At 33.2% G+C, this 13,146-nt stretch overlaps 1 protein-coding gene across 7 annotated transcripts in view; it reads left to right on the forward strand.

The window, feature by feature from the left end:
- The window catches only part of LOC145259157 (uncharacterized), an 83,688-nt gene extending 70,834 nt beyond the window's left edge, over positions 1–12,854 (forward strand). For 5 of the 7 annotated variants that reach the window (XM_080116890.1, XM_080116937.1, XM_080116908.1 and 2 more), the window contains one exon: positions 9,061–12,854. In XM_080116890.1, coding sequence (XP_079973016.1) covers positions 9,141–11,906 — 2,766 coding nt within the window. In that variant the 5' untranslated portion in view covers positions 9,061–9,140 and the 3' untranslated portion in view covers positions 11,907–12,854. Of the gene's footprint in view, positions 1–478; positions 911–983; positions 1,088–9,060 lie in introns of those variants that run through there. The other 2 variants (XM_080116917.1, XM_080116929.1) reach the window with 2 other exon arrangements.
- The last annotated feature ends 292 nt before the right edge of the window (positions 12,855–13,146 follow it).

A 13,146-nucleotide genomic window follows, 5' to 3' on the forward strand; every position in this document is an offset into this window, starting at 1 on the left:
TGTTTTAATTTTTAGCCTTGCGGCAAACATATCTTCATAAGGCATTAACGTCAAAGGGAAAAGTAATTCGTAAGCTAAATGTTTTATTTTTTTTTTATTATTTTTTTTTTTTTACTTTTTAAATCATTAACTGTTTGGCCTTCTGGCTGTGATCAAAGTGTCGTATCTTTTCTGGTTTTGGTCTGAAAACCCAGAGAAAGCTCTAGACTGAACTGAGACAACTTTTATTTTATTCCAATCTAGAGTGCTCCTTTTGCGGGAGCTGGATTTCCCCTACATTAAAATACCGATCTTTTCTACGCTTATTGGTAGGGTGGGGTAGGGGGGAAATAAATAGGGGCTATATTTGGATTTTTTTTTTTTTTATCTAGCCTCTCTATCCGGGCAACGCCGAGTAAATGAAACGCCTAGTTTCTTTTTTTTATATACTGAAATTAGAGTCTCTGGATAAACGGGGGAAAGAGGTAAGGGTTTTTTTTTTTTTTTTTTTTTTTTTTTGCCATTTTCATCACCACCCCTACCCCCTCCCTCATCGTTTTACCAATTTTTCCCTTCTTTATTTTGTGTGGGTACACACGCAGAGGTTGATGGTGCCTTTGCTTCAACCCAGAGTAAAGGCCCCTGCAAAAGAGGGATGGAGAGGGGCCATATAAAATGTCAAAGTCAGCCCCCACCCCTCCGCCCTCGGAGTGTGTATCGGCTCTCAGTGCCCTCCATACACACACACACACACACACACACACACACACACACACACACACACACTGTTCAACGGACACTGCCGCCGCCGTCGCCTTCATTTCTTATTTCTAAAGAAAAAAGGGGAAAAAAATCGACTTTCTTCTCATCTACGGATTTTTAAACACTTCTAACCCAAACTCTCAGCTTCCATTTAAAAGAAAAAAGAAAGGTAGTTCTTAATTTTTTTTATTATCTTTTCCTTTTTTCTGTCCTAAACAAACAAAAAAAGTTCCTGTTTGATAAGCGATCATTTTTAGCCAACCCGTGTAATAATCGTAAAGTAAACCATTCTCGCCACATGTTTTTTGTTAAAGATAACATTCTTTCATTCTATCATGATTTCAAGGTAGGGATTCTTCCTGGCTTTATTATTATTTTAACCGAAATCAGCATCCGTAATTGCTTTTTCAGTCGTTGGACGTCGGCACAGAAACCCTTTTTCAAATTACTAAACGAATTCTTACAACTCTATAATATATAAATATAAATATATATATATATTTTGTGTACAGAAAGTTTAGTTGAGACAGGTCATTGGTACCGTCGGTTTCAAGCCCGATAATAAGGCCCGTTTAAGGTATCCTTATCGAGCTCTCTTCAGCCAATATTCGTCTAAAACTAAACTTTCTGTACACAAAATATAAGTACGCTCTTAAAATTTGGATTTTCCTTTTAATTGAGCACTCTGCTGGAATTCTTTTTCCAAAAAAACTAATCATATAAATATATATATATATATATATATATATATATATATATATATATATATATATATATATATATATATATATATGTTATTTGTTTTTGTTTTTGCAATACGTTTTGAATTAATTCAATTATTTACGAAAGTGCATTTGTACCTAAATGCGAGTTGGGAATAATTTTCCCTTATATATAATGTATGCTTTCGTATAAGCTGTATCGCCTGAAGAGGTCTCTAGTTACTGGCAACTAGCTGATCGAAACATGCTCATGACTGTGTAGCAATATATTACTGCTTATGTAAAAGCAAATAAAGAGATATGTTTTATTTGCTATATATTTGCTTTTTCGTTTTGTTAAAAATGATATGATTCTGTATGCAACTTTTTAATCTGAATTTTATGTTTTTATTTATTTAATATCCAACGATCATAAAAAAAAGAAAAAAACTGTTTCGTTTATATTTACACATTTTCTTAATTTATAACGGCTTGAGTAAAAAAAAAAAACCATTGAAGCATTTAATTTTTAAATATTTAAATACTGACATGTGCGATTTTTTTTCTCCTTTTCTCTTTCCTGCCTGATTCTTTTTTTAATTTTTTTTTTTAAACAAGTTTTCTACTTAAAATCGCTTTAAAACACTTAAATATACATAACATTAATAGTATCACATATACAAATGAATATCATAACAATAATAAACTGTTCAACTTGTTAATGCTGTTGTTACTCGTTCTTGTTTTTAACAAAGTTGTGTAAATCAAAGCAGTTTTGTATTATTTATGACTTAAAAATTATCTTATAAAAACATGATTATGTTCAATTACTTTGACGTTATTAAATGGATGTGTTTTCTGGTGTTAGTTAAAGTTATTTTTGTTTTTTACTTATATTGAAGTGAAATGTGCACGCTGTCTCGTGTTTTGTCAAAAAATTCTTCCGTTAACAAAAAGAAGGAAAGCAAGTGACAAACTTTCAAAATCACCGTTTGTCCCCCCCCCTTCCTTCTTTTTATCTATTTTTGTTTAAAAATAACCATTAAAAACTTCCTTTTTAAGATTAAAAAAAAAAAAATGTTGCAATAATTCGTAAACATTTTTCTAGATTTTATTATAGTTAAAAAAAAAAAAATTATCGATAAATGTTTTTCTTTGTTTTGTTGGGGTTTTTTTTACTAGTTTTATTAAGTGACTGTTTCCGAGTCTTCGATCTGTGATCCAAGTGTAGTATATATTTTGTCCCCAAATCAATGAAGGAGGAATCCTTCTAGACTGCAGCATCCCCCCCCCCAATTCAGAGTGCCTCTTCTTGAGGAGCTCGGTTTTCCCCATATTAAAAACCGAACATATGTCCCTGTTCTTGTAGGGAGTAAAGTAACTAGGTGCAGTTTGCTAGTTTGTCTCTTTAATAAAAACTGTTTGTTTGATTGTTTTTCAACATTTTAGTAATTAAAAAGAAAACTAAACTTGTCGGTGCTTATGCAGAGAAGTTACCATGCTATTAGTAGGTATAAATTGTATAGATCTAAAGTTACCATCTCGTCTAGGTTAACGAGAGAGTGTTCAAATGTTAAGAAAAAAAAAGTAAAAGCGTTATATTTATTTAATCTATGTATTACAGAAGATCAAGACAACATCGGTATCGTCGGTTTCAAATTCAAACAAAGAGGGCACTCATTCGGCATAGGAGACCAATTATTGGTTCCCTTTATTTGGATTTGAAACCGACGGTACCGATGTTGTCTGGATCTTAGTTATGCAGGATACGGTCATGCTACTTTGTTTTATATAATTTTCTACTTAAATTCAAGTTTTGCGATATTTTTGTTTATTAAATTGTTAGGTAAAAAAACATCCTCCCCTCTCCACTCCACGTTAAGAATGGCTTTCTAAATAATAACGTTATTATTTCCGTGCGTTAACTTCTCTGCATAAATACCAACTTGTTATACTAATTGTATTTACCCGATGTTGTCCTGGTGAAGAGAAAAAAATTACCCATGTTTACAATTTTTAAAAAAATAAGATTTAAAAATTCGTTTTAGTTTTCTTTTCTTTTTTTTTATTTTAAAGTAAGTTATTTAATAGTAAAAAAAATTTCAAAGTGTCTGACAAGCATAAAAAATAAAAATAAAATAACACCATAATAACATCATAATTTTATGATAAAGGGCAAAGGGGTACTATTCCGTGCTGAAATAATAACGTTATTATTTAACATGGGAAGGGGAGGGTGTTTTGAACCTATTCTATACTTTAACCTTACAATTAATAAAAAAAAAATATATCATAAAACTTTAATTAAACTTGGAAATACGATTTAAAAAAATAGCGCGGATCAGTAAGTGCACTTGCACTATCACCGATAAAGGTTTACTTTATAGCCTTAAACTTCATATTGCCCCAAACAAATAAGCAAAAAACATGACAGCATTAATAATAATAATAATAATAATAATAATAATAATAATTCAGTAAAAATTCATTATGACTCTGCGAAACCAAATGGGGAATCTGTACAATTGATGCCCTCCTTCATGAACCCATTAGCCCTGTTTGGATTGGTGTACCCCCGGACTTAGGGTTAGTGGTATGCTAAATGAAGTGTTTTGTTTTTTCTTATTGCTAAACAAAATGGGAACATTTTTGTTTTTCAAAAGGACACTAATTGTACCGATTCCAAATTCAGTTTCGCGACTTTTACCTGGTTAATATTAAACATGCCATGTTTATTTTATTTATTTATGTTTTTTTAGGAGGAAGCGGGGGGGCACTATGAATTTTAGGACCTTAAAGTAAACATTTACCGATCTTGTATAGTACAGAGATTATAGTACCATCTAGGATTATAATTTTTCGAATAAAATAATTTCATTTGCTATTAAAAAAATCTTTTCGTCTATTCAGTAAAGTAAAGGAGGGAGTGTTTTATTTTTACAAGTTTCTTTGTCTTTTGTTTGTTTTTTGTTATTTATCATTGTATTATTCCCGTTATGCAATGATTCATTCTTCAAAGAATACACATTCCTACCAAATGTTTTCATTTGAAGAAAAACATCTCGCATATAAATCCTTCCTCCTCTGTCTGGTCAATCAGTGAAGGAAGGACAAATGCAATTATTGACAATCCGTCACAAATAATTAAAAGAAAATTGCACTTTTTTTTAATTAAGTAAAAAAAATATTTTTCGGTTCAATTCTATTCAAATTTTAGCAGAAATTAATCTCATTCATGAAGAATCTGACCCTCCCTCTCTTCACTGCATTCTAGTTTCTAGCTATTTCGGTTCCATTGGAATACATTCCTTTATTTCATTTGACTTTCACTAACATTTTGGATATAACTTGACTGTCAGTGATCTTGGCCTTTTGTATAAAGTGTAGTATCTGTTCTCACAGTACACTTCATGTTGGTCAGAGGTAATTGTAATTTGTATCTCAATCCAGAGTGCCCTTTTGGGGAAGCTAGATTTTCTTCACATTAAAAATCGACTTTGTGTCTAACTCTGCCCTCATGGGGGGAAGTAATTAGGGATTGACGGTCTTAAATTATTTATAATCCTTGAAGAAAATTCTAATTTACTTTTTAAAGAGTTCAGAATCCAATTGCTGCAGTGCTGCACCAAAAAATATTTTTACTGTTTTCAAGTTTTCAAATCAAAGGTTCATATTTTAAACTAAATGTGCAATATATTCTAATAATCTCTATAGTAACATTGAACCCTATTTATTTGTGATTCCAATTTACCATGGATTGTACTAAATCAATAATCATCTGTTGTTAAATGATTTTTTTTTTTTTTTTTTTTTTAAATTTTAGATCAGTCCACTTTGATTGCGCTATATTCTTCACCCCCTTAACTAATCATATTAAAGTGTTCCATTTTGGGTGCTATTGAGTGTGTGCAGTGGTGGGATGGGGGATTTGCTGTTTGTTGTAATTTTATTTTGTTATTTATTTATTTTCTCATGATTCATAGATTGCTGCATGACTTTTTTTTTTTTTAAGAGCACAAATCCTAACCCAACATAGAAAAAAACTCTGAATAGTTTTGTTTTGGGATTTTTCTTTTTTTTTCTTTTTTTTTTTAATTTGGTGAGTCACAGAATTATGTAGTGTATCCGAACAATGCACATTATTCACTAGGTGCATCATCCTAAGAAGAACGCAGGAAAGACGAAAGGGGGTGAGGTGCATTCGGGTGCGCCAATAACGTTGACTGCATATTTGCAAACAGAATTCCAATTGGATTTCTATAATTAGCAATCAGTTTGCTGCAAACTGCCAAATGTAAGGCGCAACCATAATCAAAAAGTGTGTGTATTTTATTTCTAAACATATATTTTTTTTATTGCATTCTGACTTAATTACTTAAAATGAAAACTTTTGTAGTCTTAGAATTGCAGTGAAACACTGTTTGATTTCAACAAGATGTTTGCATTCTTTTCTTCTAAACTCTAAAAATAAACTAACGCAGTGCAGCAAAAATACAGATTTTCATGTGTCTTTTTTGTTTGGGGGAGGTAATAATTTTCTAATAATTCTAGGTTCAGGTTTTTGGTTTGTTTGCTTTTTTCCTAATGACCTGCATAACTAGTTTTGATCTGCATATTTAAATATTTTTAATTACATTTCCAATAGCACAATGATTTCTGTTGACATCAATTGCAAATGATAAATAATTGCTTTATTTTGAAAAAATAATTTTTCTTTCTTAAAAGCAAAACATTAGAGGAGGATGGTCCCTATCAGCTGAAATGATGCAGAACATACTACCCTGCATCATTGCCCTTGCAACATACTAAAAGTACTACTTTTTTTTTTTTTTTTTTTTTCTTCCTGTTTATTAAGTCATGGTCATAAAATCGTTAGCAATAAACAGAGGCTACTAAGCTAATTAGGGAATGCATAAAACTTAGGAATATCATGATAGTTAACAAATAAAGAAATCCGAAAATGTGACAGTGATATATGTTCATTTACACAATTCTGAGGCAGCATGTTCAGGATTGCAGAACCTACAAGCTTTATTCTTAAATCATTTAAAAACATAAATGTAATCCTGTCAATCAAGAAAATTGAAGTAATCGGAAAAAAAATATTAATAGCATAAGAGAAAGAATTTTATATATATATTAGTAAAAAAAATTAAATTGTTTGCATCAAATTTGTATTAAAATTATCCCCCCAAATAACTGAGTTATTAGTTAAAATTGGAAGGAATGTCACTATATTTATCCATTTTCATATACTAAACTGGTTTGTGATATCTAATTTAATGTTCATCTTTTTTTTTTTTTTTTTTATGTATTACTTCATAATATCTGGAAGCCATGAAAAAAATATTATTTTCTTAATCATTTTATTTGGATTCTTCGGGCTACTAGTCTCATCTTGAGTGTTATTTTTACAATGTTTTGGTGGATGCAACCTCAGACTGTCTCCAGGTGTATTGTCAAACTCAGAAATCTACACGGAATTTTGAATGAAACCATTTATTTAATCCGCAGGGGTAGTATGCTCTTGTTCCATCAGTCATGACTGGGTAGAAGTCCTAAATAATTCGCAGTTGTATTTTGAGTGTCATCCTCACTGAGAATTGAACCTTCAACCTTCAGAAGAGTGTAACTTTTCAACCAAATTTAACCAAGTACTTTATTTATTATACCATGGGTCCTTGTGGACAATTCTAATATCAATTTTAGGAGGCTTTATTTTTTAATTAGTCCATTTTGGAGGTGGATACACTAATAGCTATACATTAATGATCTCTGTGCATTTCAATAATAATTATTTTATATTTTTTTGTGTTTTAATGAAAAATATTAGTCATAAGATAATAAAATTGTGAGTTGCAATCTTGCCTCTGCATAAGACTATGGCAACACAAAACTTATTTCCACATTTGGTTGTTTTGTGAAGCTTGTTGCCAATACATCATGCAAGCAAGTCTCAAAATGAGTATTTAGTTTTTGAGATGAGGATTGATAATCTATATATTAATACGATAGTGTGTGTATTATTTTCTGTGTCACACTTACATCTGGGTTGTTTAATTGTTATGTACTTCCATTTCTTGTCATAAATAATTTTACCAAGAATTCTTCATAAGTTTTATTTTGAATATAACTGATGGCACTCCAGTAATCTATTTTTTTTTTTTTTTTTGATAAGTAATTTTATCAAGAATTCTTTGTAAGTTTTGGTTTCGGTTTTTATTATGGCTAAAGGAACTCAAGTTATATATATATATATATATATATATATATATATATATATATATATACATATAGTTTTTTCATAAGTTTTTATTTCGGTTTCGATTCAAGCTAATACACCCAAGTCATATGGATATATTTTTTTTATTTTTGAAATCGCAACTTTATAATATATAAAAATCGATAGAACATTAACTTTATAATAATATATACAAAATCTGTAAGAATTAAAATATCATATTTAAGCGTACTTTACAACCGAGCTTTGCCAGGTGTTTATGCTAGCTTAGATAAATACTTTTGCAGTTTTAACAAAAAAGCTACAATAATATCAGAGTGTCTCCATTTACACTGAACATCTACAGAATGCCAACATCAATATATTACATATGAATAAGTCCCCTGTGGAATTTCCACAGGTCCTGCTAGTTCATATTATTTGGATTATTCAAACTACTGTTCTCATCTTGAGTGCTATTTTCACAATGTTTCAGCTAATGTAACCTACAACCTTCTTCGAGTGTTTCTTATCAAACTCTGAAATCTGCACAGAATTTCGAATGGAGCTCTTTATTTAATTCATGGGGGTAACATATTTTTATTCTGTCAGCCATGACCAGGTAAAAATCATAAATAATTCATAATTGTATTCTGAATATTGAACCATCAACCCCTAGAAAAGTGTCGCTTACTATGTGTATTTTATCCATTACGCCACACGTTGCAGGCAATTCTAGTATGAATTTTGGGAGTCTTGAACCTATTCTTGTTGTACAATCTTACTACTTTTCAAGATAAATCACTGCTTATTACACACATACACACACATATCTGTAGTGTGTGTGTATACAGGGCGTTCCGGAAGTCTTGGACAAATTTCAAGATTTTATATCTACTGAACTATATATGTTAAATAAAAGTGACATGATTTTAAAGCTAAATTTATCAAATTCAACTTTAGTATTAATGATTTTTTTATATATATATATAATCATCCACATACAGTACTGTTTCACTATATCACAACTCATCAGTGCAACAAGACAAGTAACTACCTCAAGCTAGGATCGAAATATATATATATATATATATCGGTATAATTTTTATATCATTAATAGATATTTAATGGTCAAAATGTGTTCATGGCTATATATACATTTTTTTTTTGATTGAGACTTCATCTGTGAGAGTTTAGGTTCATTGTACTCTCCTATACAGTCAGGTAAAATGGTGACCATACACTCAAGATTGATAGTATTAGTAATAAGTAAAAATTTCTTGCTTATCAAAATGTATCATTTCAAAAATTGGCAACTTTAAAAGAAAAAGAAATGGCACAGTGAGTGTAAAGTATTTTTTTCTTGGCTTTTCATTCAACTTTTTTTTTCTTTTTCAGGCTGCTAATTTAGCAAAATTGTTCAATTCTGCTGCACGGACTCATCCATAAATGTTGGAATTCTTACCAAAATTCAACGAATGGGTTGTAAAACTGGTGAATTTGCTACCATGGATACCATTCCTCAGCCTTCTGCTCCCTCTTCAGCACCTGCTCCGACCGTAGGGGCGATTGATTATGGCAATCATGTTATTGAAGCCTTACTGAAAATGTCCAGCGACACGGATGATGACGATGAGGACAGTCTGAATCCTCTCTTGCCTAGCTTTCCTGAGGTTGGGGCTAGGTTGTATCCAGGAAGATTCCAGCAGATTCCTGGTTTAGGAGCATCCACTGGCTTTGCTTCGGCCTGTACTAGTCAGGATTCTCCAAGTACTGAACAACGGTTGGTATCATTAGAGAAACAAATGACACCATTAGGAAAAAGTTACATGTCTCCGCATTGGCAAAAAGTTGGAACTGCTTATTCTAAAGATGATTCTGTTCTTCAGCAGCAGAATTCTTCCTTTGAGTACGGTTCAGAAAAAAAAGCATATTCCAATGATGAATGTATAACACCGATTACTCCACGTTTGCAAAAGAAACCAACGTATTTGAACTTAAGCTGTATGGGCAAATACGAAATGCATTTGTCACCTACGTTACCCAACCAAGTTGAAAACCAGTCTGCTTCATCATTGTCTAGTTTAACAGACAGCTATCCGGCATTTACCGGCGACACATCCGATTGTCCGTATGGTCAAAACTATAATAAACCACGTGGCCTGACCAAATTTGAGTATCATTCCAGTTACATCAAACAGTGTCAAATTGAGCGGACAGCCCGCACCAAAAAAGTCTGGGAAAAATCCTCAAAGCAACGCCAGATACTGTCGCGTAAACGGAAATTGATGAGACAACGAAAGGTTGACGGCAATAATGAACTCACCAGCCCCAACTTGAGTAATCCCGATTTAAATAAGGGTAGGCTGTCATCAGTATCGAAGCCTCACCGCAAAAAGAGGTTGATACATTCAAGGGTTCACTCACATAAAGACCACTCCTCGACTCAAGAGCAGCCTTTGGAAAATACGGACATTTTAAATAAAGCCATCGGCTATTTGGCTCAAGAAGAGTCGAACCTTGAAGAACTTAGTGGTAACCTAGCAACCAAACCCAAACGCAATTGTCTGGATTTTCGATTGAGCGCCAATCAATCGGACACATCATACCCTGCAAGTAGCCGTACCTGGTCAACGCACGAAAGCGTGAACACCGAACTTGTTTCCAGTAATTATAGCATCTTCAAGTCTCACGTGGACCAATCTCATTTTACATCATCACCAATAATAAACGCCTCTAACTCGTCGATGGAGCGTGTCCCTGAGTTGTTGCTCTCTAACAGCTCTCTGAACCTTTCGTCAGCCAGAGATTCCAGCTCCCTTGTAGAAAGCCTTCTCGAGGCTTCTTCTAATAAGTGCAATCGAGGTTTTGCTTTCAGAGACGATGACCTCTTCTCTTCAGTTTCTTCTTCTTCGCAAAAAGACAAACTCTACACTGACAATATTCCTTCTGCCTGTACACGTATGGATCCTACACTTTCAGATAGTTCAGTGTCATTGTCGACATCTTTGGGTGAACGTCCAGACTGCGTAGGTCAGTCATGTAGCAATACAGACTCTGAATCGGAAGACCTTCAGCAGAATAGCAGTAGCAGCAACAGTGACACTAGTCAGATAGAACACAGTGCAGCGCATATAGCAAATATTCTATCATCTACTCGCAATAGTCAGGGCATGATTACCCCAGACCGAAAAAAGGGCCCGGTTATTATTTCACCACTATCAAGTGAGAAAAGTTTCTCTATCAATAATGAAGAACAGCAGTTAGAAGATGAGAGTCTTTATGACGATTCTTTTCTCCCGAATGACGGTTTTGTGTGTCCACTTCCACCAAAAACTTTGGTAAAAAAAATCAGCCCTGTTACAGATGACAAGATCTGCACTCAGATTTTCCCTTTTGTACAGAATGATAATGGCCAACCATCTACCGCTTCTTGTTCTTTATCCTCATCTTTGAAGAAAAAGTTACTCCCGGCTGCTCCGAAACAGACCAGCCATGATCATCCTTCATCAACAAATAAACCTGTCTCCTCTCCAAAAGCAAAGAGAGATTTACAAGCAAACCCAGAGTCCATGTCTAAAAACACTTACGTTTCACTCCCTAAATGTGGTTCTGTATATTTTACACCAATCTCGTTGTCGTCTCCGACAACTATCAAACCGACATCTTTTCCATTCACCAGCGTTTGTTCCAATGTTTCCAGTGAAGATAAACGCTACAAAAGCCCATCACGACACAAGGCTCATCGGCAAGCACATGTAAAAGTCAGTGACAAAAATTTCTCTGCGGAAAATGCTCCCCATCGACTACGAACCCACGCAATGGAACATCGAAAATCTAGTTTCAACAATAAAGAAAATAAGGCGACTGGCAAGTATGAAAGGCCAAACGAACGCATGGGTCTGGCTGCAGCTAAAGCACCTTGTGACCCTGCAATACTAACCCCCTATCTTGTTTCTAAGGATTCAGGATTGGGCGCATGTCGCAGTTCAGACCCAGGACAGTTTTGGGCAACACCATATATTGATAATTTGTCAGACCCGCCAGACCAGCTTGCTGCTCATGGTGGTCATGGCAGTGGGAGCCGTTCCAAGCCAAACAAACACCACACACAAAAGGATGGATTTCATTTACGTGATAAAAAAGCTGTGATAAAAAATTTTTGGAATTTTCACAAGAAGTTCATCCGTAAAGATCGGAAAGCAAAAGGTGACACAGAATTTAAGACATTGGCCCATGTTTAAACGAAGGACTTTTATGGGCCCGTGGATGGTTCATTTGGAATGGGGACGTCAAATGTTTATGTATGTGTGTGAATGTTTCCACTGAAATTTTGTTCTTTTGCAAACATTTGGATCTTATTTTTGTCGTCTGAATTTTCCAAGATGAGGTCTGTCATTATTTACTTGAATTTTCTTTCGGACTATTGTCCTCATCAACATTGATATTTTTATTTTTACTACATTTCAACTGATGTTGGTTTGCAGTGCGGATTTTTTTTTTTTCTCTTCCCTCTATTTAAATAGGATTTTTTGTTGTGTACATTGATATTTCTTACATATTTAAATCTGCTGAAAAAAATATAAAGCGAGATCTAAATACAATCAGTTCTTAAAATGTACATGTAACACCCCTATGTATTATTTTTTTTTTTTTTTTTTTTTTTACTAAAACTTATTAACAGTTGAAGTCATTCGAGGATAAGGATTAACAAGATAATGGATTATCGGTAGAATGATAATGAATACTATGAGAGGATTGAAAATGAATAGAATGAACAAAATTTATAATGACAGTTTATAACAAGTATTTTTTGACATTAGATTTGAAAACTAACCTGTTGTAGTCAATAAGGAAACAGTCCCATGGTAATGTTTCACATATAAAAACATGTATATATTTACATGGTTTTTCTTTACAACTATTGGGCATGCCAAGACGTCAGTAAGAAGTGCTATAGAACTGACAGGATTCAAACTTGACATGCCCAAGTCGTCGGTCCATGTCAATGTTCACTTCACCTCGGCCACTTTCCACTTTAGTATCTAAATAAAACAATTAACAACAATTTGTTGACATTGGATTTTAAGACGACCACGTTGTATTTTGCAGGGAAGCAGCCTTTTCATAAAGTGTTCTATAGATGGGGACTTGTATATATTTACTTGTTTTTTTTTCTTTTCGTCAATACCTACTTCACCTCTGCCACCTCCCATTTACGTACATATAACCCATCAGCATATGCAAAGAATCAACAACAATTTGATTTAAATACCGGGAAAAAAAAGCAAACATCGCCATGAATTAATTTATATTACACAATACATGAGCAATCATTAATTTAAATGGATACACCGGATTTCAGAATCTTCTTTTCATATGAATCGGGAAGGTACAACTTTTGCCCGATTTAATTCTGTTGTTTGCATTGGTTTCCCTGATTCTTTGTAGAATGGGGTACTTATGGGAGTGCTCGTATGAAGG

The sequence above is a fragment of the Euprymna scolopes genome, chromosome 3 (assembly GCF_053919585.1).
Source record: "Euprymna scolopes isolate OS-2025 chromosome 3, ASM5391958v1, whole genome shotgun sequence".
NCBI classification, from domain to species: Eukaryota; Metazoa; Mollusca; class Cephalopoda; order Sepiida; family Sepiolidae; genus Euprymna; species Euprymna scolopes.